The sequence below is a fragment of the Salvelinus alpinus genome, chromosome 28 (assembly GCF_045679555.1).
Source record: "Salvelinus alpinus chromosome 28, SLU_Salpinus.1, whole genome shotgun sequence".
NCBI classification, from domain to species: domain Eukaryota; kingdom Metazoa; phylum Chordata; class Actinopteri; order Salmoniformes; family Salmonidae; genus Salvelinus; species Salvelinus alpinus.
Genome location: NC_092113.1, coordinates 39,977,062 through 40,003,077, shown reverse-complemented (window position 1 = coordinate 40,003,077; position 26,016 = coordinate 39,977,062). Strand labels below are relative to the sequence as shown.

The 26,016-nt window shown below is 44.8% G+C and overlaps 1 protein-coding gene across 2 annotated transcripts in view; it reads left to right on the top strand.

The window, feature by feature from the left end:
- The window catches only part of ahcyl1 (adenosylhomocysteinase-like 1), a 44,110-nt gene extending 27,404 nt beyond the window's left edge, over nucleotides 1-16,706 (top strand). For both annotated transcript variants that reach the window (XM_071373124.1, XM_071373125.1), the window contains exons 2-17: nucleotides 409-523; nucleotides 1,463-1,606; nucleotides 3,546-3,646; nucleotides 6,543-6,645; nucleotides 7,958-8,052; nucleotides 10,328-10,434; nucleotides 10,581-10,697; nucleotides 10,824-10,887; nucleotides 11,019-11,107; nucleotides 11,192-11,262; nucleotides 11,955-12,049; nucleotides 12,268-12,366; nucleotides 14,076-14,144; nucleotides 15,318-15,396; nucleotides 15,495-15,615; nucleotides 16,607-16,706. In XM_071373124.1, coding sequence (XP_071229225.1) covers nucleotides 409-523; nucleotides 1,463-1,606; nucleotides 3,546-3,646; nucleotides 6,543-6,645; nucleotides 7,958-8,052; nucleotides 10,328-10,434; nucleotides 10,581-10,697; nucleotides 10,824-10,887; nucleotides 11,019-11,107; nucleotides 11,192-11,262; nucleotides 11,955-12,049; nucleotides 12,268-12,366; nucleotides 14,076-14,144; nucleotides 15,318-15,396; nucleotides 15,495-15,615; nucleotides 16,607-16,613 — 1,476 coding nt within the window. In that variant the 3' untranslated portion in view covers nucleotides 16,614-16,706. The remainder of the gene's footprint in view (nucleotides 1-408; nucleotides 524-1,462; nucleotides 1,607-3,545; nucleotides 3,647-6,542; nucleotides 6,646-7,957; nucleotides 8,053-10,327; nucleotides 10,435-10,580; nucleotides 10,698-10,823; nucleotides 10,888-11,018; nucleotides 11,108-11,191; nucleotides 11,263-11,954; nucleotides 12,050-12,267; nucleotides 12,367-14,075; nucleotides 14,145-15,317; nucleotides 15,397-15,494; nucleotides 15,616-16,606) is intronic.
- Nucleotides 16,707-26,016: the final 9,310 nt, after the last annotated feature.

Genomic DNA, 26,016 nt, shown 5'->3' with positions numbered 1-26,016 from the left:
TACAGTATCTCTGACCCACTACAGGCTCACTGACTACAGTATCTCTGACCCACTACAGGCTCACTGACTACAGTATATCTGACCCACTACAGGCTCACTGACTACAGTATATCTGACCCACTACAGGCCCACTGACTACAGTATATCTGACCCACTACAGGCTCACTGACTACAGTATATCTGACCCACTACAGGCCCACTGACTACAGTATATCTGACCCACTACAGGCCCACTGACTACAGTATATCTGACCCACTACAGGCTCACTGACTACAGTATATCTGACCCACTACAGGCTCTCTGACTACAGTATATCTGACCCACTACAGGCTGACTGAATAAAGTTTCCACCATAATGTCAACTGAAGACTAATTCATGCCTCAAACTTCTTCTTCTTGTTCTTCAGATCCAGTTTGCCAACGCGGAGGATAAACAGGAGTTTCAGAAGTACCCCACTAAGGCCGGCCGGCGCTCCCTCTCTCGCTCCATCTCCCAGTCCTCCACAGATAGCTACAGCTCAGGTAGGTACCAAACACTAGAGCTGGTATCCAGGTGTTCGTACCGTCATACCGTTTCTGTACCACACACTAGAGCTGGGTGATATCCAGGTGTTCGTACCGTCATACCGTTTCTGTACCACACACTAGAGCTGGGTGATATCCAGGTGTTCGTACCGTCATACCGTTTCTGTACCATACCGGTGTATACAGTATTACCAAATGTGTATTTAAAAATACGCACAAAAACAATTTAGGCAACAGAGATCGTGATCCAGGAGGGTATGTATCTGCTGTGTCTTGACATCTAGCCACTTAGCTAAGCAAGTTAGCAAACCAAATGCATGTCTGGAGCCCAGAGCTGGATACCATTTGACACATCTTAGATTTCTTACAGTTTACACTTAACGGATAGTTATAAGTAGTGGCGTAGCACCGGATTTGAAAATCATACCCGAAATACCCCGGTATGTGGTATAAACGGGATATCGCCGAAGCCTAACACACACACACACACACACACACACACACACACACACACACACACACACACACACACACACACACACACACACACACACACACACACACACACACACACACACACACACACACACACACACGACTACTGCACTAGGTGCTGGTGATTACCAAGTTGGCCAAAGTCCTTCCACTGACGACCATGTCAAGCTACACTGTCTTCTATAGACTGGTATACCATTGAGGAAGATTGAACTGTCTTCTATAGACTGGTATACCATTGAGGAAGATCTGTTCAACTGTCTTCTATAGACTGGTATACCATTGAGGAAGATCTATTCAACTCAGTTAATATTTAATGATTGTCTCATTGTATCTTGTATCTTATCTCTGACCATAGAGGTCACACTGTAGGTGTGACATTAACCAACAGAGGCTTCATTATGTGTCTGTGACTCTTTATCCCCACAACGCCATGTCCAGCTGCGTCCTACTCAGACAGCTCAGATGACGAGACCTCTCCTCGGGACAAGGCCCAGGCCAACTCCAAGGGCAGCAGCGACTTTTGCGTTAAGAACGTCAAGCAGGCAGAGTTCGGCAGACGGGAGATCGAGATCGCAGAGCAAGGTGCGGAATCACCGGTCTTGCATTCACTTTCCGGCATCGTTCTGATAGCAGCTATGACAGATGTGCAACCAGGCCAGCCCAGTACAGCTTGCATTGGCTGGGCTCTGCTGGGCTCAGTATTGTGAAAAGGGTAAAGTGCTGACCAAGGATCAGTGGGATAGAGGGTACAGAGAGTGTTTGGCGCCTCGTCAAGGACTGATTCTGGATCAGTAATTATAAGGTAGCGGTCATAGTGAAGAGTTCAGACTCATATCACATGGCATCCATTCTGCTGTGCTGAGTTTTAACGACTGATATTGAAGTCATGAAGCAGGTGATGACCTCACTGGAGCTGTGTCAGACAGACAGTGGTGTCCATGGAAACAGGAGCAGGTCTGAACCTGTCTCTCTGTCTCTCTCTCTCTGTCTCTCTCTCTCTGTCTCTCTCTCTCTGTCTCTCTCTCTCTCTCTTTCTATCTCTCTCTGTCTCTCTGTCTCTGTCTCTCTCTCTCTCTGTCTCTCTCTGTCTCTCTCTGTCTCTCTGTCTCTGTCTCTCTCTCTGTCTGTCTGTCTGTCTGTCTGTCTGTCTGTCTGTCTGTCTGTCTGTCTGTCTGTCTGTCTGTCTGTCTGTCTGTCTGTCTGTATCTCTCTATGGTTGTGCAGATCTAGGCGAAGTGCCTAGTTCTCAACAGCTGTTCCTGTCAGCGCTGCTCTAACTAACCCTAGAGCCGTTGCCTAGGTCTCAACAGCTGTTCCTGTCAGCACTGCTCTAATTAACCCTAGAGCCGTTGCCTAGGTCTCAACAGCTGTTCCTGTCAGCGCTGCTCTAACTAACCCTAGAGCCGTTGCCTAGGTCTCAACAGCTGTTCCTGTCAGCACTGCTCTAATTAACCTGCAGTGGTGTAAAGTACTTAAGTAAAAATACTTTAAAGTACTACTTAAGTAGTTTTCTGGGGTATCTGTACTTTACTATTTATGTTTATGACAACTTTTACTTCAATACATTCCTAAAGAAAATAATGTACTTTTTGCTCCGTACATTTTCCCTGATACCCAAAAGTATTCGGTACACGTTGAATGCTTAGCAGGACAGGAAAATGGTCCAATTTAAGCACGTATCAAGAGAACACGTGGTCATCCCTACTGCCTCTGATCTGGCGGACTCACTAAACACAAATGCATCGTTTTTAAATTATGTCTGATTGTTGGAGTGTACCCGTGGCTATCCATACATAAAAATAAAAAAAATAAGTATATTTAGAACCAAATACTTTTAGACTTTTTTACTCAAGTATTATTTGAATGGGTGACTTTCACTTTTACTTGAGTAACTTTCAACCTGCAGGCAATATGGAGATTTTGGAGGCAATATGGAGGTGATCTTGTGGGTTTTACTGTCCTCACTGGCCTTTGTTTTTCAATATAATGCTACATCTATCTTCGCATTCCTGCGTCTCTCATTCACTGGTGTACTCTCCCAAATCCTTTCATTCTGACTCACACTATCTCACCCCCTCTCTCTCTCTCTCCCCTTTTTTATCTCTCCTCCTCTCCCCCCTCCTCCTCTCCCCCCTCCTCCTCTCCTCCCTCCTCCTCACCCCCCTCCTCCTCTCCCCCCTCCTCCTCTCCCCCCTCCTCCTCTCCACCCTCCTCCTCACCCCCCTCCTCCTCTCCGCCCTCCTCCTCACCCCCCTCCTCCTCTCCGCCCTCCTCCTCTCCCCGTCCTCCTCTCCGCCCTCCTCCTCTCCGCCCTCCTCCTCTCCGCCCTCCTCCTCTCCCCCCTCCTCCTCTCCCCCTCCTCCTATCCGCCCTCCTCCTCTCCGCCCTCCTCCTCTCCGCCCTCCTCCTCTCCGCCCTCCTCCTCTCCCCCCTCCTCCTCTCCCCCTCCTCCTATCCTCCTCCTATCCTCCCTCCTCCTATCCTCCCTCCTCCTCTCCGCCCTCCTCCTCTCCCTCCACAGATATGTCAGCCCTGATCTCGCTGAGGAAGAGAGCCCAGGGGGAGAAGCCTCTAGCTGGGGCGAAGATAGTGGGCTGCACCCACATAACAGCTCAGACTGCAGTACGTCAACCTGCTCTCTCCTTCACCCAGTGTTGCCAATTTGGCAACTTTAGCCAGTTTTCAGACCCCCTCCAGCGACTTTAATTGGGTAAAAGAAGCTAGCGACAAATGCTGCCTTTGGGGAGTTTTGTCACCAAGAGTTTCAGTGGTTTTGATGGCATTTAGCGACTTTTCTAACTGAATTAAACCCCAACGAGGGGTAGAAGAAAATGTCTGTTCAACAGAAGTCACAGGAACGGTGCACATACAGGCAGAGAAGCGGGGGGGGGGGGGGACACACACTACGTTGGGAACCGCAGCTATGCCGCAGCAAGGCAAATTGGTGATGTGACGTCATCACGGCAACGGCAAAACGTCTAGTGACTTCTAGCGTCAAGTCAAGGAACCAATAGTGGATCTCACTGAAAAATAGTTAGCACCACTATACAACCATACAACACCATACTTCATCTTAGATTTAGAGAATACCCCTCTACCGTACAACATCTTAGATTTAGAGAATACCTCTCTACCGTACAACATCTTAGATTTAGAGAATACCTCTCTACCGTACAACATCTTAGATTTAGAGAATACCTCTCTACCGTACAACATCTTAGATTTAGAGAATACCTCTCTACCGTACAACATCTTAGATTTAGAGAATACCTCTCTACCGTACAACATCTTAGATTTAGAGAATACCTCTCTACCGTACAACATCTTAGATTTAGAGAATACCTCTACCGTACAACATCTTAGATTTAGAGAATACCTCTCTACCGTACAACAATTTGTAAGTCGCTCTGGATAAGAGCGTCTGCTAAATGACTTAAATGTAATGTAAATGTAAGAGTAGCTGCTGCCTTGGCAGGAACTAATGGGGATCAATAATAAACCCCAGGAAGAGTAGCTGCTGCCTTGGCAGGAACTAATGGGGATCTTTAATAAACCCCAGGAAGAGTAGCTGCTGCCTTGGCAGGAACTAATGGGGATCCATAATAAACCCCAGGAAGAGTAGCTGCTGCCTTGGCAGGGACTAATGGGGATCCATAATAAACCCCAGGAAGAGTAGCTGCTGCCTTGGCAGGGACTAATGGGGATCCATAATAAACCCCAGGAAGAGTAGCTGCTGCCTTAGCAGGAACTAATGGGGATCCATAATAAACCCCAGGAAGAGTAGCTGCTGCCTTGGCAGGAACTAATGGGGATCCATAGTGAACCTCAGGAAGAGTAGCTGCTGCCTTGGCAGGAACTAATGGGGATCTATAATAAACCCCAGGAAGAGTAGCTGCTGCCTTGGCAGGAAGTAATGGGGATCTATAATAAACCCCAGGAAGAGTAGCTGCTGCCTTGGCAGGGACTAATGGGGATCCATAATAAACCTCAGGAAGAGTAGCTGCTGCCTTGGCAGGAACTAATGGGGATCCTTAATAAACCTCAGGAAGAGTAGCTGCTGCCTTGGCAGGGACTAATGGGGATCCTTAATAAACCTCAGGAAGAGTAGCTGCTGCCTTGGCAGGGACTAATGGGGATCCATAATAAACCCCAGGAAGAGTAGCTGCTGCCTTGGCAGGGACTAATGGGGATCCTTAATAAACCCCAGGAAGAGTAGCTGCTGCCTTGGCAGGGACTAATGGGGATCCATAATAAACCTCAGGAAGAGTAGCTGCTGCCTTGGCAGGGACTAATGGGGATCCATAATAAACCTCAGGAAGAGTAGCTGCTGCCTTGGCAGGGACTAAATGGGATCCATAATAAACCCCAGGAAGAGTAGCTGCTGCCTTGGCAGGGACTAATGGGGATCCATAATAAACCTCAGGAAGAGTAGCTGCTGCCTTGGCAGGGACTAATGGGGATCCATAATAAACCCCAGGAAGAGTAGCTGCTGCCTTGGCAGGGACTAATGGGGATCCTTAATAAACCCCAGGAAGAGTAGCTGCTGCCTTGGCAGGAACTAATGGGGATCCTTAATAAACCCCAGGAAGAGTAGCTGCTGCCTTGGCAGGGACTAATGAGGATCCATAATAAACCTCAGGAAGAGTAGCTGCTGCCTTGGCAGGAACTAATGGGGATCTATAATAAACCCCAGGATGAGAAGCTGCTGCCTTGGCAGGGACTAAATGGGATCCATAATAAACCCCAGGAAGAGTAGCTGCTGCCTTGGCAGGGACTAATGGGGATCCTTAATAAACCCCAGGAAGAGTAGCTGCTGCCTTGGCAGGAACTAATGGGGATCTATAATAAACCCCAGGAAGAGTAGCTGCTGCCTTGGCAGGGACTAATGGGGATCCTTAATAAACCCCAGGAAGAGTAGCTGCTGCCTTGACAGGAACTAATGGGGATCCATAATAAACCCCAGGAAGAGTAGCTGCTGCCTTGGCAGGAACTAATGGGGATCCTTAATAAACCCCAGGAAGAGTAGCTGCTGCCTTGGCAGGAACTAATGGGGATCCATAATAAATCCCAGGAAGAGTAGCTGCTGCCTTGGCAGGAACTAATGGGGATCCATAATAAACCCCAGGAAGAGTAGCTGCTGCCTTGGCAGCGACTAATGGGGATCCTTAATAAACCCCAGGAAGAGTAGCTGCTGCCTTGGCAGGGACTAATGGGGATCCTTAATAAACCCCAGGAAGAGTAGCTGCTGCCTTGGCAGGGACTAATGGGGATCCATAATAAACCCCAGGAAGAGTAGCTGCTGCCTTGACAGGAACTAATGGGGATCCATAGTAAACCCCAGGAAGAGTAGCTGCTGCCTTGGCAGGAACTAATGGGGATCCATAATAAACCCCAGGAAGAGTAGCTGCTGCCTTGGCAGGGACTAATGGGGATCCATAGTAAACCCCAGGAAGAGTAGCTGCTGCCTTGGCAGGAACTAAGAGGTTATGGTGTGTGTTTGTGTATTTCCCCCCCTCAGGTTCTGATAGAGACCCTGGTAGCTCTTGGAGCTCAGTGTCGTTGGACAGCCTGTAACATCTACTCTACCCAGAACGAGGTGGCTGCTGCCCTGGCAGAGACTGGTGAGAACCTATCATACTATCCTCTCTCTTTCTTTCAGTCTGTCTCTCCCCTTCTCTCTCTCTCTCTCTCTCTCTCCTACTCTCTCTCTCTCCTTCTATCCCTCTCTCTCTCTCCCAGCCATAATAAGTGCTAGCCTCCCCCTCTCTCTCCTACTCTCTCTCTCCTTCTAGCCCTCCCAGCCATAATAAGTGCTAGCCTCCCCCTCTCTCTCCTACTCTCTCTCTCTCCTTCTAGCCCTCCCAGCCATAATAAGTGCTAGCCTCCCCCTCTCTCTCCTACTCTCTCTCTCTCTCCTTCTAGCCCTCCCAGCCATAATAAGTGCTAGCCTCCCCCTCTCTCTCCTACTCTCTCTCTCTCCTTCTAGCCCTTCCAGCCATAATAAGTGCTAGCCTCCCCCCTCTCTCTCTCTCTCTCTCTCCTTCTAGCCCTCCCAGCCATAATAAGTGCTAGCCCCCCCCTCTCTCTCCTACTCTCTCTCTCTCCTTCTAGCCCTCCCAGCCATAATAAGTGCTAGCCTCCCCCTCTCTCTCCTACTCTCTCTCTCTCCTTCTAGCCCTCCCAGCCATAATAAGTGCTAGCCTCCCCCTCTCTCTCCTACTCTCTCTCTCTCCTTCTAGCCCTCCCAGCCATAATAAGTGCTAGCCTCCCCCTCTCTCTCCTACTCTCTCTCTCTCCTTCTAGCCCTCCCAGCCATAATAAGTGCTAGCCTCCCCCTCTCTCTCCTACTCTCTCTCTCTCCTTCTAGCCCTCCCAGCCATAATAAGTGCTAGCCTCCCCCTCTCTCTCCTACTCTCTCTCTCTCCTTCTAGCCCTCCCAGCCATAATAAGTGCTAGCCTCCCCCTCTCTCTCCTACTCTCTCTCTCTCCTTCTAGCCCTCCCAGCCATAATAAGTGCTAGCCTCCCCCTCTCTCTCCTACTCTCTCTCTCTCCTTCTAGCCCTCCCAGCCATAATAAGTGCTAGCCTCCCCCTCTCTCTCCTACTCTCTCTCTCTCTCCTTCTAGCCCTCCCAGCCATAATAAGTGCTAGCCTCCCCCTCTCTCTCCTCCTCTCTCTCTCTCCTTCTAGCCCTCCCAGCCATAATAAGTGCTAGCCTCCCCCTCTCTCTCCTACTCTCTCTCTCCTTCTAGCCCTTCCAGCCATAATAAGTGCTAGCCTCCCCCTCTCTCTCCTACTCTCTCTCTCTCCTTCTAGCCCTCCCAGCCATAATAAGTGCTAGCCTCCCCCTCTCTCTCCTACTCTCTCTCTCTCCTTCTAGCCCTCCCAGCCATAATAAATGCTAGCCTCCCCCTCTCTCTCCTCTCCCCTACAGGTGTGCCTGTGTTTGCGTGGAAGGGCGAGTCAGAGGATGACTTTTGGTGGTGCATCGACCGCTGTGTCAACACGGAAGGCTGGCAGGCCAACATGGTACCTAATGACTAAACCATCCCTTAATAATGTACTTGACATCTGTCGTGTAGTCATGAGACTCTCACACATTGTGGAGGCTTATTTTGATTGATTTGAAATGATTGAAATTGCTTGTCTGTATTTGTGGAGGCTTCTGTTTCCATCCGTCACTTATCTTCCGCACCTTATTTAGTATGCAGACTTAATGCAGCAGATGTCTCTATTTAGTATGCAGACTTAATGCAGCAGATGTCTCTATTTAGTATGCAGACGTAATGCAGCAGATATCTCTATTTAGTATGCAGACTTAATGCAGCAGATATCTCTATTTAGTATGCAGACGTAATGCAGCAGATATCTCTATTTAGTATGCAGACTTAATGCAGCAGATATCTCTATTTAGTATGCAGACGTAATGCAGCAGATATCTCTATTTAGTATGCAGACTTAATGCAGCAGATGTCTCTATTTAGTATGCAGACGTAATGCAGCAGATATCTCTATTTAGTATGCAGACTTAATGCAGCAGATGTCTCTATTTAGTATGCAGACTTAATGCAGCAGATGTCTCTATTTAGTATGCAGACTTAATGCTGCAGATGTCTCTATTTAGTATGCAGACGTAATGCAGCAGATGTCTCTATTTAGTATGCAGACTTAATGCTGCAGATGTCTCTATTTAGTATGCAGACGTAATGCAGCAGATATCTCTATTTAGTATGCAGACTTAATGCAGCAGATGTCTCTATTTAGTATGCAGACTTAATGCAGCAGATGTCTCTATTTAGTATGCAGACTTAATGCAGCAGATGTCTCTATTTAGTATGCAGACTTAATGCAGCAGATGTCTCTATTTAGTATGCAGACTTAATGCTGCAGATGTCTCTATTTAGTATGCAGACTTAATGCAGCAGATGTCTCTATTTAGTATGCAGACTTAATGCAGCAGATGTCTCTATTTAGTATGCAGACGTAATGCAGCAGATGTCTCTATTTAGTATGCAGACTTAATGCAGCAGATATCTCTATTTAGTATGCAGACTTAATGCAGCAGATGTCTCTAGTATGCAGACTTAATGCATCAGATGTCTCTATTTAGTATGCAGACTTAATGCAGCAGATGTCTCTATTTAGTATGCAGACTTAATGCAGCAGATGTCTCTATTTAGTATGCAGACTTAATGCAGCAGATGTCTCTATTTAGTATGCAGACTTAATGCTGCAGATGTCTCTATTTAGTATGCAGACTTAATGCAGCAGATGTCTCTATTTAGTATGCAGACTTAATGCAGCAGATGTCTCTATTTAGTATGCAGACGTAATGCAGCAGATGTCTCTATTTAGTATGCAGACTTAATGCAGCAGATATCTCTATTTAGTATGCAGACTTAATGCAGCAGATGTCTCTAGTATGCAGACTTAATGCATCAGATGTCTCTATTTAGTATGCAGACTTAATGCATCAGATATCTCTATTTAGTATGCAGACGTAATGCAGCAGATATCTCTATTTAGTATGCAGACTTAATGCAGCAGATATCTCTATTTAGTATGCAGACGTAATGCAGCAGATATCTCTATTTAGTATGCAGACTTAATGCAGCAGATGTCTCTATTTAGTATGCAGACGTAATGCAGCAGATATCTCTATTTAGTATGCAGACTTAATGCAGCAGATGTCTCTATTTAGTATGCAGACTTAATGCAGCAGATGTCTCTATTTAGTATGCAGACTTAATGCAGCAGATGTCTCTATTTAGTATGCAGACTTAATGCAGCAGATGTCTCTATTTAGTATGCAGACTTAATGCAGCAGATGTCTCTATTTAGTATGCAGACTTAATGCAGCAGATGTCTCTATTTAGTATGCAGACTTAATGCTACAGATGTCTCTATTTAGTATGCAGACTTAATGCAGCAGATATCTCTATTTAGTATGCAGACTTAATGCAGCAGATATCTCTATTTAGTATGCAGACTTAATGCAGCAGATGTCTCTAGTATGCAGACTTAATGCATCAGATGTCTCTATTTAGTATGCAGACTTAATGAAGCAGATGTCTCTAGTATGCAGACTTAATGCATCAGATGTCTCTATTTAGTATGCAGACTTAATGAAGCAGATGTCTCTAGTATGCAGACTTAATGCATCAGATGTCTCTATTTAGTATGCAGACTTAATGCATCAGATGTCTCTATTTAGTATGCAGACTTAATGCAGCAGATGTCTCTATTGTTTGAGTCCACCATCAGCTCTGCTACCGTTGCTCTTCCTGTGTTTGTGTTACTGTAGATCTTGGATGACGGAGGGGATCTGACCCACTGGGTTTATAAGAAGTACCCCAGCGTGTTTAAGAAGGCTCAGGGCATCGTGGAGGAGAGTGTCACTGGAGTCCACAGGTGAGAAAGATCCTTCCCAAAACATTGGTCACATACATCCACAGCAAGGAGAGACGTCCGTGTGATTGGTCCAGTTGATCCCCTGTTAGTCTGTGGTTCAACTGAAGGACAGTCTTCTTCATTTATTTACATCCTTTACTTCTCAGGTTGTACCAGCTGTCCAAGGCAGGCAAGCTGTGTGTCCCGGCCATGAATGTCAACGACTCGGTTACCAAGCAGAAGTTTGACAACCTCTACTGCTGCAGAGAGTCCATCCTGGACGGGTGGGACCTTTTTTAAAACACTAATATCACATGTTTTTCTCACAAAAAAGTGTGTGATGGTTTTGTTTGTAATTTATAAATGGATCATGTCTGATTTGTAATTGTTACTTTCTCTGCTTGCTGTAGTTTGAAGAGGACCACTGATGTGATGTTTGGGGGTAAACAGGTGGTGGTGTGTGGTTACGGAGAGGTAGAGTCCTTCTGATTCTAGATTCTAGATTCTGATGACCGTTGGCTGACACCTTAGTTTTCAAAAGTCGATGTAATGGCATTTGAACATAGATTTGCGAGTGCTGTACTGGGCTGTCCTCTGTCCTGTAGGTGGGGAAGGGTTGCTGTTATGCTCTGAAGGCCCTGGGAGCCATCGTCTGCATCACAGAGATAGACCCCATCTGTGCCCTGCAGGGCTGGTGAGTGGCTGGAACTTGCCCTCAGTAATGTGTCTTTTAAAAGAGAGATGTGTTTAGTTATTTTTGTTTTGCTTTTTTCTACAGCATGGATGGGTTCAGGGTGGTGAAGCTGAATGAAGTCATTCGTCAGATGGACCTGGTGATAACCTGCACAGGTAAACTAGATCAATCAGAGCACGCCTCATCCAGACTCGGTTCCTTTATTCCACTCTGATAATTATACAAGCAGACCTCCCAGCCGCTGTCCTTGTTTATGACTCAGGATTATCCAACAGATGTCAAGTTAGAGGTCACCTGTTTGAATGTGTATCTTTTTTTTTTTTTTACTTGGTGACTCACTTACAGACACATCAAATATACTCTCTCTCCCTCTCTCTGTCTCTCCCTCCCTCTCTCTCCCCCTGGCCCTCCCTCCCTTTCTGTCTCTCTCCCTCTGTCTCTCTCTCTCTCTCTCCCCCCCTGGCCCTCCCTCCCTCTCTGTCTCTCTCCCTCTGTCTCTCTCTCTCTCCCCCTGGCCCTCCCTCCCTCTCTGTCTCTCTCCCCCTGGCCCTCCCTCCCTCTGTCTCTCTCTCTCTCTCTCTCTCCCTGGCCCTCCCTCCCTTTCTGTCTCTCTCCCTCTGTCTCTCTCTCTCTCTCTCTCCCCCTGGCCCTCCCTCCCTCTCTGTCTCTCTCCCTCTGTCTCTCTCTCTCCCCCCCTGGCCCTCCCTCCCTCTCTCTCTCTCTCCCCCTGGCCCTCCCTCCCTATGTCTCTCTCTCTCTCTTTGTCTCTCTCATTATAGACAGCCAACATGATTGATTGTAATCAGATCTGAGCTTAGCTGACTGTATTGTTGTTGTTGTCACTCAGGCAATAAGAACGTGGTGACCAGAGAGCAGCTGGACCGGATGAAGAACGGCTGTATAGTCTGCAACATGGGACATTCCAATACTGAGATCGATGTGGTGAGTTACTTTTACCTGTGTGTGTGTGTGTGTGTGTGTGTGTGTGTGTGTGTGTGTGTGTGTGTGTGTGTGTGTGTGTGTGTGTGTGTGTGTGTGTGTGTGTGTGTGTGTGTGTGTGTGTGTGTGTGTGTGTGTGTGTGTGTGTGTGTGTGTGTGTGTGTGCGCGCTTTGTGTTTCTGCTGTGTCACTAATCCTGCCCCGGTCTCTCTCGCCTCTAGGCCAGCCTGCGGAGCCCGGAGCTTACCTGGGAGAGGGTGCGTTCTCAGGTGGACCATGTGATCTGGCCCGACGGCAAGAGGGTTGTCCTGCTGGCTGAGGTATGGTTACTGTTTCTGTCCTCTACAACCCCTGTGTCCCTGGCCTGGAACTGAGCATCACTCCCATTCGCCGTTGTTTCACCCTCGTGCACCAAGGGGAGCACGTTTACGTTTTTGCCTTGGCACTACACAGCTGATTCAAATAATCAAAGCTTGATGATGTGTTGGTTATTTGAATAAGCTGTGTAGTGCCAGAGCACAAAAAAACGAAACATGCACCCCTTGTGCAATGCAGGACCGCGTTTGGGGAACACTGCTTTAGTGACATGGAGCACTGAGTGAAACAATAGTGAGACAGAATGACCTTTAGCTTGGATCTCAGGGTACTCTATTCCCTCCCAAACCTTTGTCTGTGATTCAAAGAGCTATAAAAACATTCTAGAGTTACAAAATAGGCAGAGGGATAGGTTTCGCACCATGAGATGTATCCTGAATGACCTTTCTGTCACCTTTCTCTGCTTCCAAACCTGACTCTTATTGAAAACACAACAAAATAGTGACTTGGTTTCCCACTAACATGTAACTAAAGGCTTTGTCTTCCCACCGTTGACCAATGTTGTGTAGTGTGTACTGTGAGGGGATAGTGTGTACTCTACTGTGAGGGGATAGTGTGTACTCTACTGTGAGGGGATAGTGTGCACCCTACTGTGAGGGGATAGTGTGTACTGTGAGGGGATAGTGTGTACTGTGAGGGGATAGTGTGTACTGTGAGGGGATAGTGTGTACTGTGAGGGGATAGTGTGTACTGTGAGGGGATAGTGTGTACTGTGAGGGGATAGTGTGTACTCTACTGTGAGGGGATAGTGTGCACTCTACTGTGAGGGGATAGTGTGCACTCTACTGTGAGGGGATAGTGTGTACTGTGAGGGGATAGTGTGTACTGTGAGGGGATAGTGTGTACTGTGAGGGCATAGTGTGTACTGTGAGGGCATAGTGTGTACTGTGAGGGCATAGTGTGTACTGTGAGGGCATAGTGTGTACTGTGAGGGGATAGTGTGTACTGTGAGGGCATAGTGTGTACTGTGAGGGCATAGTGTGTACTGTGAGGGCATAGTGTGTACTGTGAGGGCATAGTGTGTACTGTGAGGGCATAGTGTGTACTGTGAGGGTAGAGTGTGTACTGTGAGGGGATAGTGTGTACTGTGAGGGGATAGTGTGTACTGTGAAGGGGATAGTATGTACTGTGAGGGGATAGTGTGTACTGTGAGGGGATAGTGTGTACTCTACTGTGAGGGGATAGTGTGTACTCTACTGTGAGGGGATAGTGTGCACTCTACTGTGAGGGGATAGTGTGTACTGTGAGGGGATAGTGTGTACTGTGAGGGGATAGTGTGTACTGTGAGGGGATAGTGTGTACTGTGAGGGCATAGTGTGTACTGCGAGGGGATAGTGTGTACTGTGAGGGCATAGTGTGTACTGTGAGGGCATAGTGTGTACTGTGAGGGTAGAGTGTGTACTGTGAGGGGATATTTATCTATTATAATCTCTGTTTTGATTTGAAAAGTGTTTCCCTGAGAATGGCTATACAACTGACCTGTGTATTGATGTAGCTCCTGTGTGTGTGTGTGTGTGTGTGTGTGTGTGTGTGTGTGTGTGTGTGTGTGTGTGTGTGTGTGTGTGTGTGTGTGTGTGTGTGTGTGTGTGTGTGTGTGTGTGTGTGTGTGTGTGTGTGTGTGTGTGTGTGTGTGTGTGTGTGTTGTTTCCTATAGGGTCGTCTTTTGAATTTGAGCTGTTCTACAGTGCCTACGTTTGTCCTGTCTATCACAGCCACTACTCAGGTGAGACATATTGTCCTGTCTATCACAGCCACTACTCAGGTGAGACATATTGTCCTGTCTATCACAGCCACTACTCAGGTGAGACATATTGTCCTGTCTATCACAGCCACTACTCAGGTGAGACATATTGTCCCGTCCATCACAGCCACTACTCAGGTGAGACATATTGTCCCGTCCATCACAGCCACTACTCAGGTGAGACATATTGTCCCGTCTATCACAGCCACTACTCAGGGTGAGACATATTGTCCTGTCTATCACAGCCACTACTCAGGTGAGACATATTGTCCTGTCTATCACAGCCACTACTCAGGTGAGACATATTGTCCTGTCTATCACAGCCACTACTCAGGGTGAGACATATTGTCCTGTCTATCACAGCCACTACTCAGGTGAGACATATTGTCCTGTCTATCACAGCCACTACTCAGGTGAGACATATTGTCCTGTCTATCACAGCCACTACTCAGGTGAGACATATTGTCCTGTCTATCACAGCCACTACTCAGGTGAGACATATTGTCCTGTCTATCACAACCACTACTCAGGTGAGACATATTGTCCTGTCTATCACAGCCACTACTCAGGGTGAGACATATTGTCCTGTCTATCACAGCCACTACCCAGGGTGAGACATATTGTCCCGTCTATCACAGCCACTACTCAGGTGAGACATATTGTCCTGTCTATCACAGCCACTACTCAGGTGAGACATATTGTCCCGTCTATCACAGCCACTACTCAGGTGAGACATATTGTCCTGTCTATCACAGCCACTACTCAGGTGAGACATATTGACATTGTTTATTTACGTAGAGACCGATCCAATCAGAACATTGACACGTGGAAATACAACAGTTAGATGCGTTGTATCATCACAATTTAACCTTCACCGGTTTTCAGTGCTTTTCCCCAGCCAGATGTACACATACTAGTTTATTTAGAGTCATTCATTGACATTGTGACAGTGTTCTGTACACGGAGATGAACTAAGCACCCTAAATGAAATACTGGGCTGGCGTTACAAACGTTGTACTAGTTTTAGTTGTGACGGTTTGCTGAAGACGAGACTAGAGGAACTCTGTTCTCCTGTGGTTCTGTTGCTACCTGAGCTTTGTGAGAACGGGATGTTGGCAGTGTTGAGACTCTGTTGTGGTCTGTGTCTCTCTGTAGGCCCTGGCTCTGATTGAGCTGTTCAATGCTCCTGAGGGACGCTACAAACAGGATGTCTATCTGCTGCCTAAGAAGATGGGTAAGACCATGGCATCCTATTCCTTATATAGTGCACTACTTTTGACCATGGCCCATAACATTTGATCTACCGCTTCACAAGCCACCCATGTATTTCAGATGAGTATGTGGCCAGTTTGCATCTGTCCAATTTTGACGCCCACCTGACAGAGTTGTCTGATGAGCAGGCGAAGTACATGGGTCTGAACAAGAACGGCCCCTTCAAACCCAACTACTACAGGTACCGAGACATGTTGGCACACACACACCTTACTTACTCCCTCCCTGTTACATTTCTCTTTTTTTCCCACCTAGTCAGCTCGGGGATTCGAACCAGCGACCTTTCAGTTACTTGTCCAACGCTCTTAACTACTAGGGTACCTGCCGCCTGTTGTAACGTTGGCCGTTGGAAAAATAGCTCTGGGATAGGGTTGGAGTGACTGTCAAAGGCAAAGTAAACCATTAGGCTATGACTACAAACAAAGGAATAGGAACCAATATAAAGGAGCAAGTATTTGGTGAAAAGGAAAGGACAACTCCTATAATCATTGACACATTCAGGGAAATAAGGAATTCGATATATAGAAAGGGTAAAGAACCACAGACTGGCTGACATACAGAACCCTGTGATACACAACCCGGGTTAAACCACGCAAGAAGAACCAGGTCAGCTTTTTCAAAAACAAAACAAAACATTCTCTCAAACATTTCAGATAATGGTTTCCTCTGTATTGACGCTGACAGGTGAGGCTATTTAAGTGGGTGTGGGTAGAATTCCCGCCTTCCTTTCTAGTGTGGTGATTGGCTGTTGGGGAAAGCAGTCAAGTAGAAGTGATCTGGGTTTTTCTTTGTTTCTTTCTTTTGTTGATTGAGTAGTTTTAGGGGGTAGTAGTTTAGGGGGTAGTAGTTTTAGAGGGTAGTAGTTTAGGGGGTAGTAGTTTAGGGGGTAGTAGTTTTAGGGGTAGTAGTTTTAAGTGTAGTAGTTTTGAGGTAGTAGTTTAAGGGGGTAGTATAGTAGTTTATGGGGTAGTAATTTTAAGGGTAGTAGTAGTTTAGGGGTTCTGTGAAAGGGACATGAAACATCTTGTGGGATAGCACAAATCATATTATATGTATGGTTCTGTATGGCACGGATATTGGCTTCCTTTTGTGTGTGATTTTTTTTGTAATAAATCCCACTGTAGTTATATGATTGTTTTTAATGAAATCATATCTATTGTCTATGCTCCAAGGTATTGACAGGAATGGACAATGCAGTGACCTGCAACCCAACATCTGGGGGGAGAAAAAACAAGATGATTTCTGTATTTTATTTTCTAAATTGTTACAAAAGGGAAGAAAGAAGAATTATTTAGCTTTTATGCTGAATCTAAACTGTATTATTAACACTGTCAATAATAATAATAATAACATAATATCTAACTTGTCTGTTAGGTATATGAATCAATTCATGCATTTCAATCATATGAAACGAGCAGAAACCAATAGAGTTTGTTCCAAATGGCACCCTATTCCCTATATAGTGCACTACTTTTGACCAGATCCCTATGGACCCCTATTCCTTATATAGTGCACTACTTTAGACCAGAGCCCTATAGGCCGTGGTCAAAAGTAGTGCACCAACTAGAGTAAAGGGTTCCATTTTGGACGCAGCCCAAGAGAAGTAACCATAAACAAAACAAAATGTCAGTCATATATTTTAAAATAGTCTGTTTGCATGCTTTTATCTTAAAAATGATTCATTAATTGTTGCTAATGCTAATTGTTACTAAATCACAATGTTTATCAGTGGCGGCTGGTGGGAGGAGCTATAGGAGGAGGGGCTCACTGTAATGGCTGGAACGGAATACATGTAACGGTATAAAACACATCAAACAATATGGTAACCACATTAGACTCCGTTCCATTAATTCCATTCCAGTCATTACAATGATCCCGTCCTCCTATAGCTCCTCCCACCAGCCACCACTGATGTTTATTCATGGTTAATTGTCAATGTACTGTAGTTTTATCTGCTCCTGAAAGTCATATGATGGTGCCAAATTATTGGCCGTACTGTTAGAGAGGAGAATGAGAGGGATATGTTTCCACACACACACACACAAGAACACACACATTGTCAGCGCACTGACATCTTAAATAAAGTACATTCCATGAGCCAGAATTAGTGTTGTGAGCTCTTTTTATGTCTAATACGGTATTTGACAAGTGTTTCATAACTGAAACAAAGCCATGATGAAACTTGCTGACTGGTATCTGCATTACATACCTGCCATTAATGTCAGAGTGTGAATATGCCTATCAGGTTACCTTCAACATTCAGTTCAACTCATTTGTTAGGAGTTCATATATTTGAAAAATTTTGAGATATGAGATTATTTTCGAGTTCTAGAAGAGGTATTAGTCTGTTGGCCTACAGTGACCTACTATATATATATAATCAGGTTTTTTCTGCTTCTGTTCATTGTTAAATAAGTTATATGTCAACATATGATAAGGTACACTTCATATGTTCGCCTTGGACTATTTCTGCTTCCATGTCCTTCTTTTTTGATCACGTAGAGGATCTATATTTCTCTTGTGACTGTTGTATCTATTAGATATCAGCAATAAACTCTAAACACTAAATAAAAACACAATTTGTTTGAAGACTGATTTGCTGTGTGTGTGTGTGTGTGTGTGTGTGTGTGTGTGTGTGTGTGTGTGTGTGTGTGTGTGTGTGTGTGTGTGTGTGTGTGTGTGTGTGTGTGTGTGTGTGTGTGTGTGTGTGTGAGATCAAGAGAGGCCTGAAGTCCACCTGACAATAGTTGACATTGTTGTTTTTTACATACAGTGAGCTCCAAAAGTATTGGAACAGTGACCATTTTTTTGTTGTTGTTTTGACTCTGTACATTGTGATTTAGGTTTGAAATGATACAATGACTATGAGGTTAAAGTGCAGACTGTCAGCTTTAATTTCAGGGTATTTCCATCCATATCGGGTGGATACAAAAGTATTGGGACAAATTCACTTACATATGTATTAAAGTAGTCAAAAGTGTAGTATTTTGTCCCTCTACAAACTTGTTGGATGCATTTGCTGTTTATTTTGGTTGTGTTTATAATTTTGTGCCCAATATAAATTAATTGTAAATAATGTATTGTGTCGTATTGGAGTCACTTTTATTGTAAATAAGAATAGAATACTAAACTACTTTAATATACTTATAAGTGAATTTGTCCCAATTCTTTTGTTCCTCTAAAATGGAGGGGACAATGTACAGAAAGTGATGTAATTTCTAAATGGTTCAGCCAATATGGACGAACATACCCTCAAATTAAAGCTGACAGTCTGTACTTGAACCTCATCCCCATTGTATCATTTCAAACCCAAAGTGCTGTTCACTGTCCCAAAACTTTTGAAGGGCACTGTACCTTTTTCATGATGCCAGTCAGGCCCTGAGGCCCATGTCTAAAACTCATTTCCAAGTCTTGTTTATAATGCTCTTTTGCACACTTTCCTGAACCTGTCTAGTTGTACCGCTTTTTTCTATTCAAACAGTCCAGCATGTTGACTATCCGCCCAGTGTTCAGGGCTACTGGTTCGGTGTCGGGTTGATGGGGCCTAGAATATTCACCGGCTTTCCCAGAGCGCCCCCCTGGGGCCTAGAATATTCACCGGCTTTCCAAGAGCGCCCCCCTGGTGCCTAGAATATTCACCTGCTTTCCCAGAGCGCCCCCTGGGGCCTAGAATATTCACCGGCTTTCCCAGAGCGCCCCCTGGGGCCTAGAATATTCACCGGCTTTCCCAGAGCGCCCCCTGGGGCCTAGAATATTCACCGGCTTTCCCAGAGCGCCCCCTGGGGCCTAGAATATTCACTGGCTTTCCCAGAGCGCCCCCTGGGGCCTAGAATATTCACCGGCTTTCCCAGAGCGCCCCCTGGGGCCTAGAATATTCACCTGCTTTCCAAGAGCGCCCCCCTGGTGCCTAGAATATTCACTGGCTTTCCCAGAGCGCCCCCTGGGGCCTAGAATATTCACCGGCTTTCCCAGAGCGCCCCCCTGGTGCCTAGAATATTCACTGGCTTTCCCAGAGCGCCCCCTGGGGCCTAGAATATTCACCGGCTTTCCCAGAGCGCCCCCTGGGGCCTAGAATATTCACTGGCTTTCCCAGAGCGCCCACTGAGGCCTAGAATATTCACCGGCTTTCCCAGAGCGCCCACTGGCTGCAGTTACTAATATTACTGGCTGTGTCACAAACTGTCACAGAAGATCATTCTAGAAAGGTGCTTTTAGTATATAAAGCCATGGATCTCTCTCAGTTGAGGCATCCCTTATGGAGTAACCACACGACTCAGAAGCAAGGCCCAAACAGGGGAAAATACTCAGGACTCATCCGAGTTCCTTCAATATCTCAAGAGAAGAACAAGCTGTCAATCACTGTAAGTAGGGTTATTCTATAACGCTACAGTGTTGATACTGAGGCAGTTTTTAAGATAATACCTAAACAGTTAACTTACATAATACATATTGTTCCTAATCTTACACATGCGGGAACTCAAACAAAACTAAAAAATAAACCAAGATGTCTTCAGAAAAGGGAGTATCCATTGGCATTGACCTGGGCACCACATACTCCTGTGTGGGGGTGTTCCAGCATTTTTTTATTTTTTATTTTATTTATTTATTTCACCTTTATTTAACCAGGTAGGCTAGTTGAGAACAAGTTCTCATTTGCAACTGCGACCTGGCCAAGATAAAGCATAGCAGTGTGAACAGACAACACAGAGTTACACATGGAGTAAACAATAAACAAGTCAATAACATGGTAGAAAAAAAAGAGAATCTATATACAATGTGTGCAAAAGGCATGAGGTAGGCAATAAATCGAATAATTACAATTTAGCAGATTAACACTGGAGTGATAAATCATCAGATGATCATGTGCAAGAAGAGATACTGGTGTGCAAAAGAGCAGAAAAGTAAATAAATAAAAGCAGTATGGGGGGTGAGGTAGGTAAATTGGGTGGGTAGTTTACAGATGGACTATGTACAGCTGCAGCGATCCGTTAGCTGCTCGGATAGCAGATTTTTAAAGTTGTTGAGGGAGATAAAAGTCTCCAACTTCAGAGATTTTTGCAATTCGTTCCAGTCGCAGGCAGCAGAGAACTGGAAGGAAAGGCGTCCAAATGAGGTTTTGGCTTTAGGGATGATCAGTGAGATACACCTGCTGGAGCGCGTGCTGCGGGTGGGTGTAGCCATCGTGACCAGTGAACTGAGATAAGGCGGCACTTTACCTAGCATAGCCTTGTAGATGACCTGGAGCCAGTGGGTCTGACGACGAACATGTAGCGAGGGCCAGCCGACTAGGGCATACAGGTCGCAGTGGTGGGTCGTATAAGGTGCTTTAGTAACAAAACGAATGGCACTGTGATAAACTGCATCCAGTTTGCTGAGTAGAGTGTTGGAAGCTATTTTGTAGATGACATCGCCGAAGTCGAGGATCGGTAGGATAGTCAGTTTTACTAGGGTAAGTTTGGCGGCGTGAGTGAAGGAGGCTTTGTTGCGGAATAGAAAGCCGATTCTTGATTTGATTTTGGATTGGAGATGTTTGATATGAGTCTGGAAGGAGAGTTTGCAGTCTAGCCAGACACCTAGGTACTTATAGATGTCCACATATTCTAGGTCGGAACCGTCCAGGGTGGTGATGCTAGTCGGGCGTGCGGGTGCAGGCAGCGAACGGTTGAAAAGCATGCATTTGGTTTTACTAGCGTTTAAGAGCAGTTGGAGGCCACGGAAGGAGTGTTGTATGGCATTGAAGCTCGTTTGGAGGTTAGATAGCACAGTGTCCAAGGAAGGGCCGGAAGTATATAGAATGGTGTCGTCTGCGTAGAGGTGGATCAGGGAATCGCCCGCAGCAAGAGCAACATCATTGATGTATGGCAAGGTGGAGATCATCGCCAACGACCAGGGAAACATGACCCCCCCCCAGCGATGTGGCCGTCACCGACACACAGAGACTCATCGGTGACGCAGCAAAGAACCAGGTAGGTCCCACTTCTGTCTGTCTGTTTATGTTTTAATAAATGCTCCCAAGTAATAGTCTCTGGGATCAAATGTTGATCCAATCGTGTGGATGCATGTATTGTTTTGTTTACCCAAACTAACATTTAATTGTGATTCATTTCAATGCAGGTGGCCATGAACCCCACCATCACTGTGTTTGATGCAAAAACGTCTGATCGGCAGGAAGTTCAACGACCAGATCGTTCAGTCAGACATGAAACTGTGGCCTTTTACATGTTTATTTATTTATTTACCATTTTTAAGAATACAAGCTCTAATTTATAACAATAAAGCACTAATCCTTCAACAAATGGAAACATCACAAACAAATAACTAAAACACATACAGGGTTAGATACATACAGGGTTAGATACATACAGGGTTAGATACATACAGGGTTAGATACATACAGGTTTAGATACATACAGGTTTAGATAGATACAGGGTTAGATAGATACAGGGTTAGATACATACAGGGTTAGATACATACAGGGTTAGATACATACAGGGTTAGATAGATACAGGGTTAGATAGATACAGGGTTAGATAGATACAGGGTTAGATAGATACAGGGTTAGATACATACAGGGTTAGATACCTACATACATACATACATATATACATACAGGGTTAGATACCTACATACATACATACATATATACATACAGGGTTAGATACATACATACATACATACATACAGGGTTAGATACATACAGGGTTAGATACATACATACATACATACATACATACATACATACATACATACATACAGGGTTAGATACATACATACATACATACATACAGGGTTAGATACATACAGGGTTAGATACATACATACATACAGGGTTAGATACATACATACATACATACATACATACATACATACATACATACATACATACATACATACATACATACACACATACATACAGGGTTAGATACATACATACATACATACATACATACATACATACATACATACATACATACAGGGTTAGATACATACATGGTTAGATACATACATACATACATACACACATACACACATACATACAGGGTTACATACATACATACACACATACACACAGGGTTCGATACATACATGGTTAGATACATACAGTGGGGAGAACAAGTATTTGATACACTGCCGATTTTGCAGGTTTTCCTACTTACAAAGCATGTAGAGGTCTGTCATTTTTATCATAGGTACACTTCAACTGTGAGAGACGGAATCTAAAACAAAAATCCAGAAAATCACATTGTATGATTTTTAAATAATTAATTTGCATTTTATTGCATGACATAAGTATTTGATCACCTACCAACCAGTAAGAATTCCGGCTCTCACAGACCTGTTAGTTTTTCTTTAAGAAGCCCTCCTGTTCTCCACTCATTACCTGTATTAACTGCACCTGTTTGAACTCGTTACCTGTATAAAAGACACCTGTCCACACACTCAATCAAACAGATTCCAACCTCTCCACAATGGCCAAGACCAGAGACCTGTGTAAGGACATCAGGGATAAAATTGTAGACCTGCACAAGGCTGGGATGGGCTACAGGACAATAGGCAAGCAGCTTGGTGAGAAGGAAACAACTGTTGGCGCAATTATTAGAAAATGGAAGAAGTTCAAGATGACGGTCAATCACCCTCGGTCTGGGGCTCCATGCAAGATTTCACCTCGCGGGGCATCAATGATCATGAGGAAGGTGAGGGATCAGCCCAGAACTACACGGCAGGACCTGGTCAATGACCTGAAGAGAGCTGGGACCACAGTCTCAAAGAAAACCATTAGTAACACACTACGCCGTCATGGATTAAAATCCTGCAGCGCACGCAAGGTCCCCCTGCTTAAGCCAGTGCATGTCCAGGCCCGTCTGAAGTTTGCCAATGACCATCTGGATGATCCAGAGGAGGAATGGGAGAAGGTCATGTGGTCTGATGAGACAAAAATAGAGCTTTTTGGTCTAACTCCACTCGCCGTGTTTGGAGGAAGAAGAAGTATGAGTACAACCCCAAGAACACCATCCCAACCGTGAAGCATGGAGGTGGAAACATCATTCTTTGGGGATGCTTTTCTGCAAAGGGGACAGGACGACTGCACCGTATTGAGGGGAGGATGGATGGGGCCATGTATCGCGAGATCTTGGCCAACAACCTCCTTCCCTCAGTAAGAGCATTGAAGATGGGTCGTGGCTGGGTCTTCCAGCATGACAACGACACGAAGCACACAGCCATGGCAACTAAGGAGTGGCTCCGTAAGAAGCATCTGAAGGTCCTGGAGTGGCCTAGCCAGTCTCCAGACCTGAACCCAATAGAAAATCTTTGGAGGGAGCTGAAAGTCCGTATTGCCCAGCGACAGCCCCGAAACCTGAAGGATCTGGAGAAGATCTGTAGGGAGGAGTGGGCCAAAATCCCTGCTGCAGTGTGTGCAAACCTAGTCAAGAACTACAGGAAACGTATGATCTCTGTAATTGCAAACAAAGGTTTCTGTACCAAATATTAAGTTCTGCTTTTCTGATGTATCAAATACTTATGTCATGCAATAAAATGCAAATTAATTACTTAAAAATCATACAATGTGATTTTCTGGATTTTTGTTTTAGATTCCGTCTCTCACAGTTGAAGTGTACCTATGATAAAAATGACAGACCTCTACATGCTTTGTAAGTAGGAAAACCTGCAAAATCGGCAGTGTATCAAATACTTGTTCTCCCCACTGTACATACATACATACAGTGGGGAGAACAAGTATTTGATACACTGACGATTTTGCAGGTTTTCCTGGTAGGTGATCAAATACTTATGTCATGCAATAAAATGCAAATTAATTACTTAAAAATCATACAATGTGATTTTCTGGATTTTTGTTTTAGATTCCGTCTCTCACAGTTGAAGTGTACCTATGATAAAAATGACAGACCTCTACATGCTTTGTAAGTAGGAAAACCTGCAAAATCGGCAGTGTATCAAATACTTGTTCTCCCCACTGTACATACATACATACATACATACATATATACATACATACATACATACATACATACATACATACATACATACATACATACATACATACATACAGGGTTAGATACATACATACATACATACATACATACATACATACATACATACATACATACATACAGGGTTAGATACATACATACATACATACATACATACATACATACATACATACATACATACATACATACATACAGGGTTAGATACATACATGGTTAGATACATACATACATACATACATACATACATACATACATACATACATACATACATACATACATACATACATACATACACACACACATACACACATACATACAGGGTTACATACATACATACATACATGCATACACACATACATACAGGGTTAGATACATACATACATACAGGGTTCGATACATACATACATACATACATACATACATACATACATACATACATACATACACACACACATACATACATACATACATACAGGGTTAGATACATACATACATACATACAGGGTTAGATACATACATACATACATACATACATACATACATACATACATACATACATACATACATACATACACACACACACACACATACATACATACATACATACATACATACATACATACATACATACATACAGGGTTAGATACATACATACAGTGGGGAGAACAAGTATTTGATACACTGCCGATTTTGCAGGTTTTCCTACTTACAAAGCATATAGAGGTCTGTAATTTTTATCATAGGTACACTTCAACTGTGAGAGACGGAATCTAAAACAAAAATGCAGAAAATCACATTGTATGATTTTTAAGTAATTCATTTGCATTTTATTGCATGACATAAGTATTTGATACATTAGAAAAGCAGAACTTAATATTTGGTACAGAAACCTTTGTTTGCAATTACAGAGATCATACGTTTCCTGTAGTTCTTGACCAGGTTTGCACACACTGCAGCAGGGATTTTGGCCCACTCCTCTATACAGACCTTCTCCAGATCCTTCAGGTTTTGGGGCTGTCGCTGGGCAATACGGACTTTCAGCTCCCTCCAAAGATTTTCTATTGGGTTCAGGTCTGGAGACTGGCTAGGCCACTCCAGGACCTTGAAATGCTTCTTACGGAGCCACTCCTTAGTTGCCCTGGCTGTGTGTTTCGGGTCGTTGTCATGCTGGAAGACCCAGCCACAACCCATCTTCAATGCTCTTACTGAGGGAAGGAGGTTGTTGGCCAAGATCTCGCGATACATGGCCCCATCCATCCTCCCCTCAATACGGTGCAGTCGTCCTGTCCCCTTTGCAGGAAAGCATCCCCAAAGAATGATGTTTCCACCTCCATGCTTCACGGTTGGGATGGTGTTCTTGGGGTTGTACTCATCCTTCTTCTTCCTCCAAACACGGCGAGTGGAGTTTAGACCAAAAAGCTCTATTTTTGTCTCATCAGACCACATGACCTTCTCCCATTCCTCCTCTGGATCATCCAGATGGTCATTGGCAAACTTCAGATGGGCCTGGACATGCGCTGGCTTGAGCAGGGGGACCTTGCGTGCGCTGCAGGATTTTAATCCATGACGG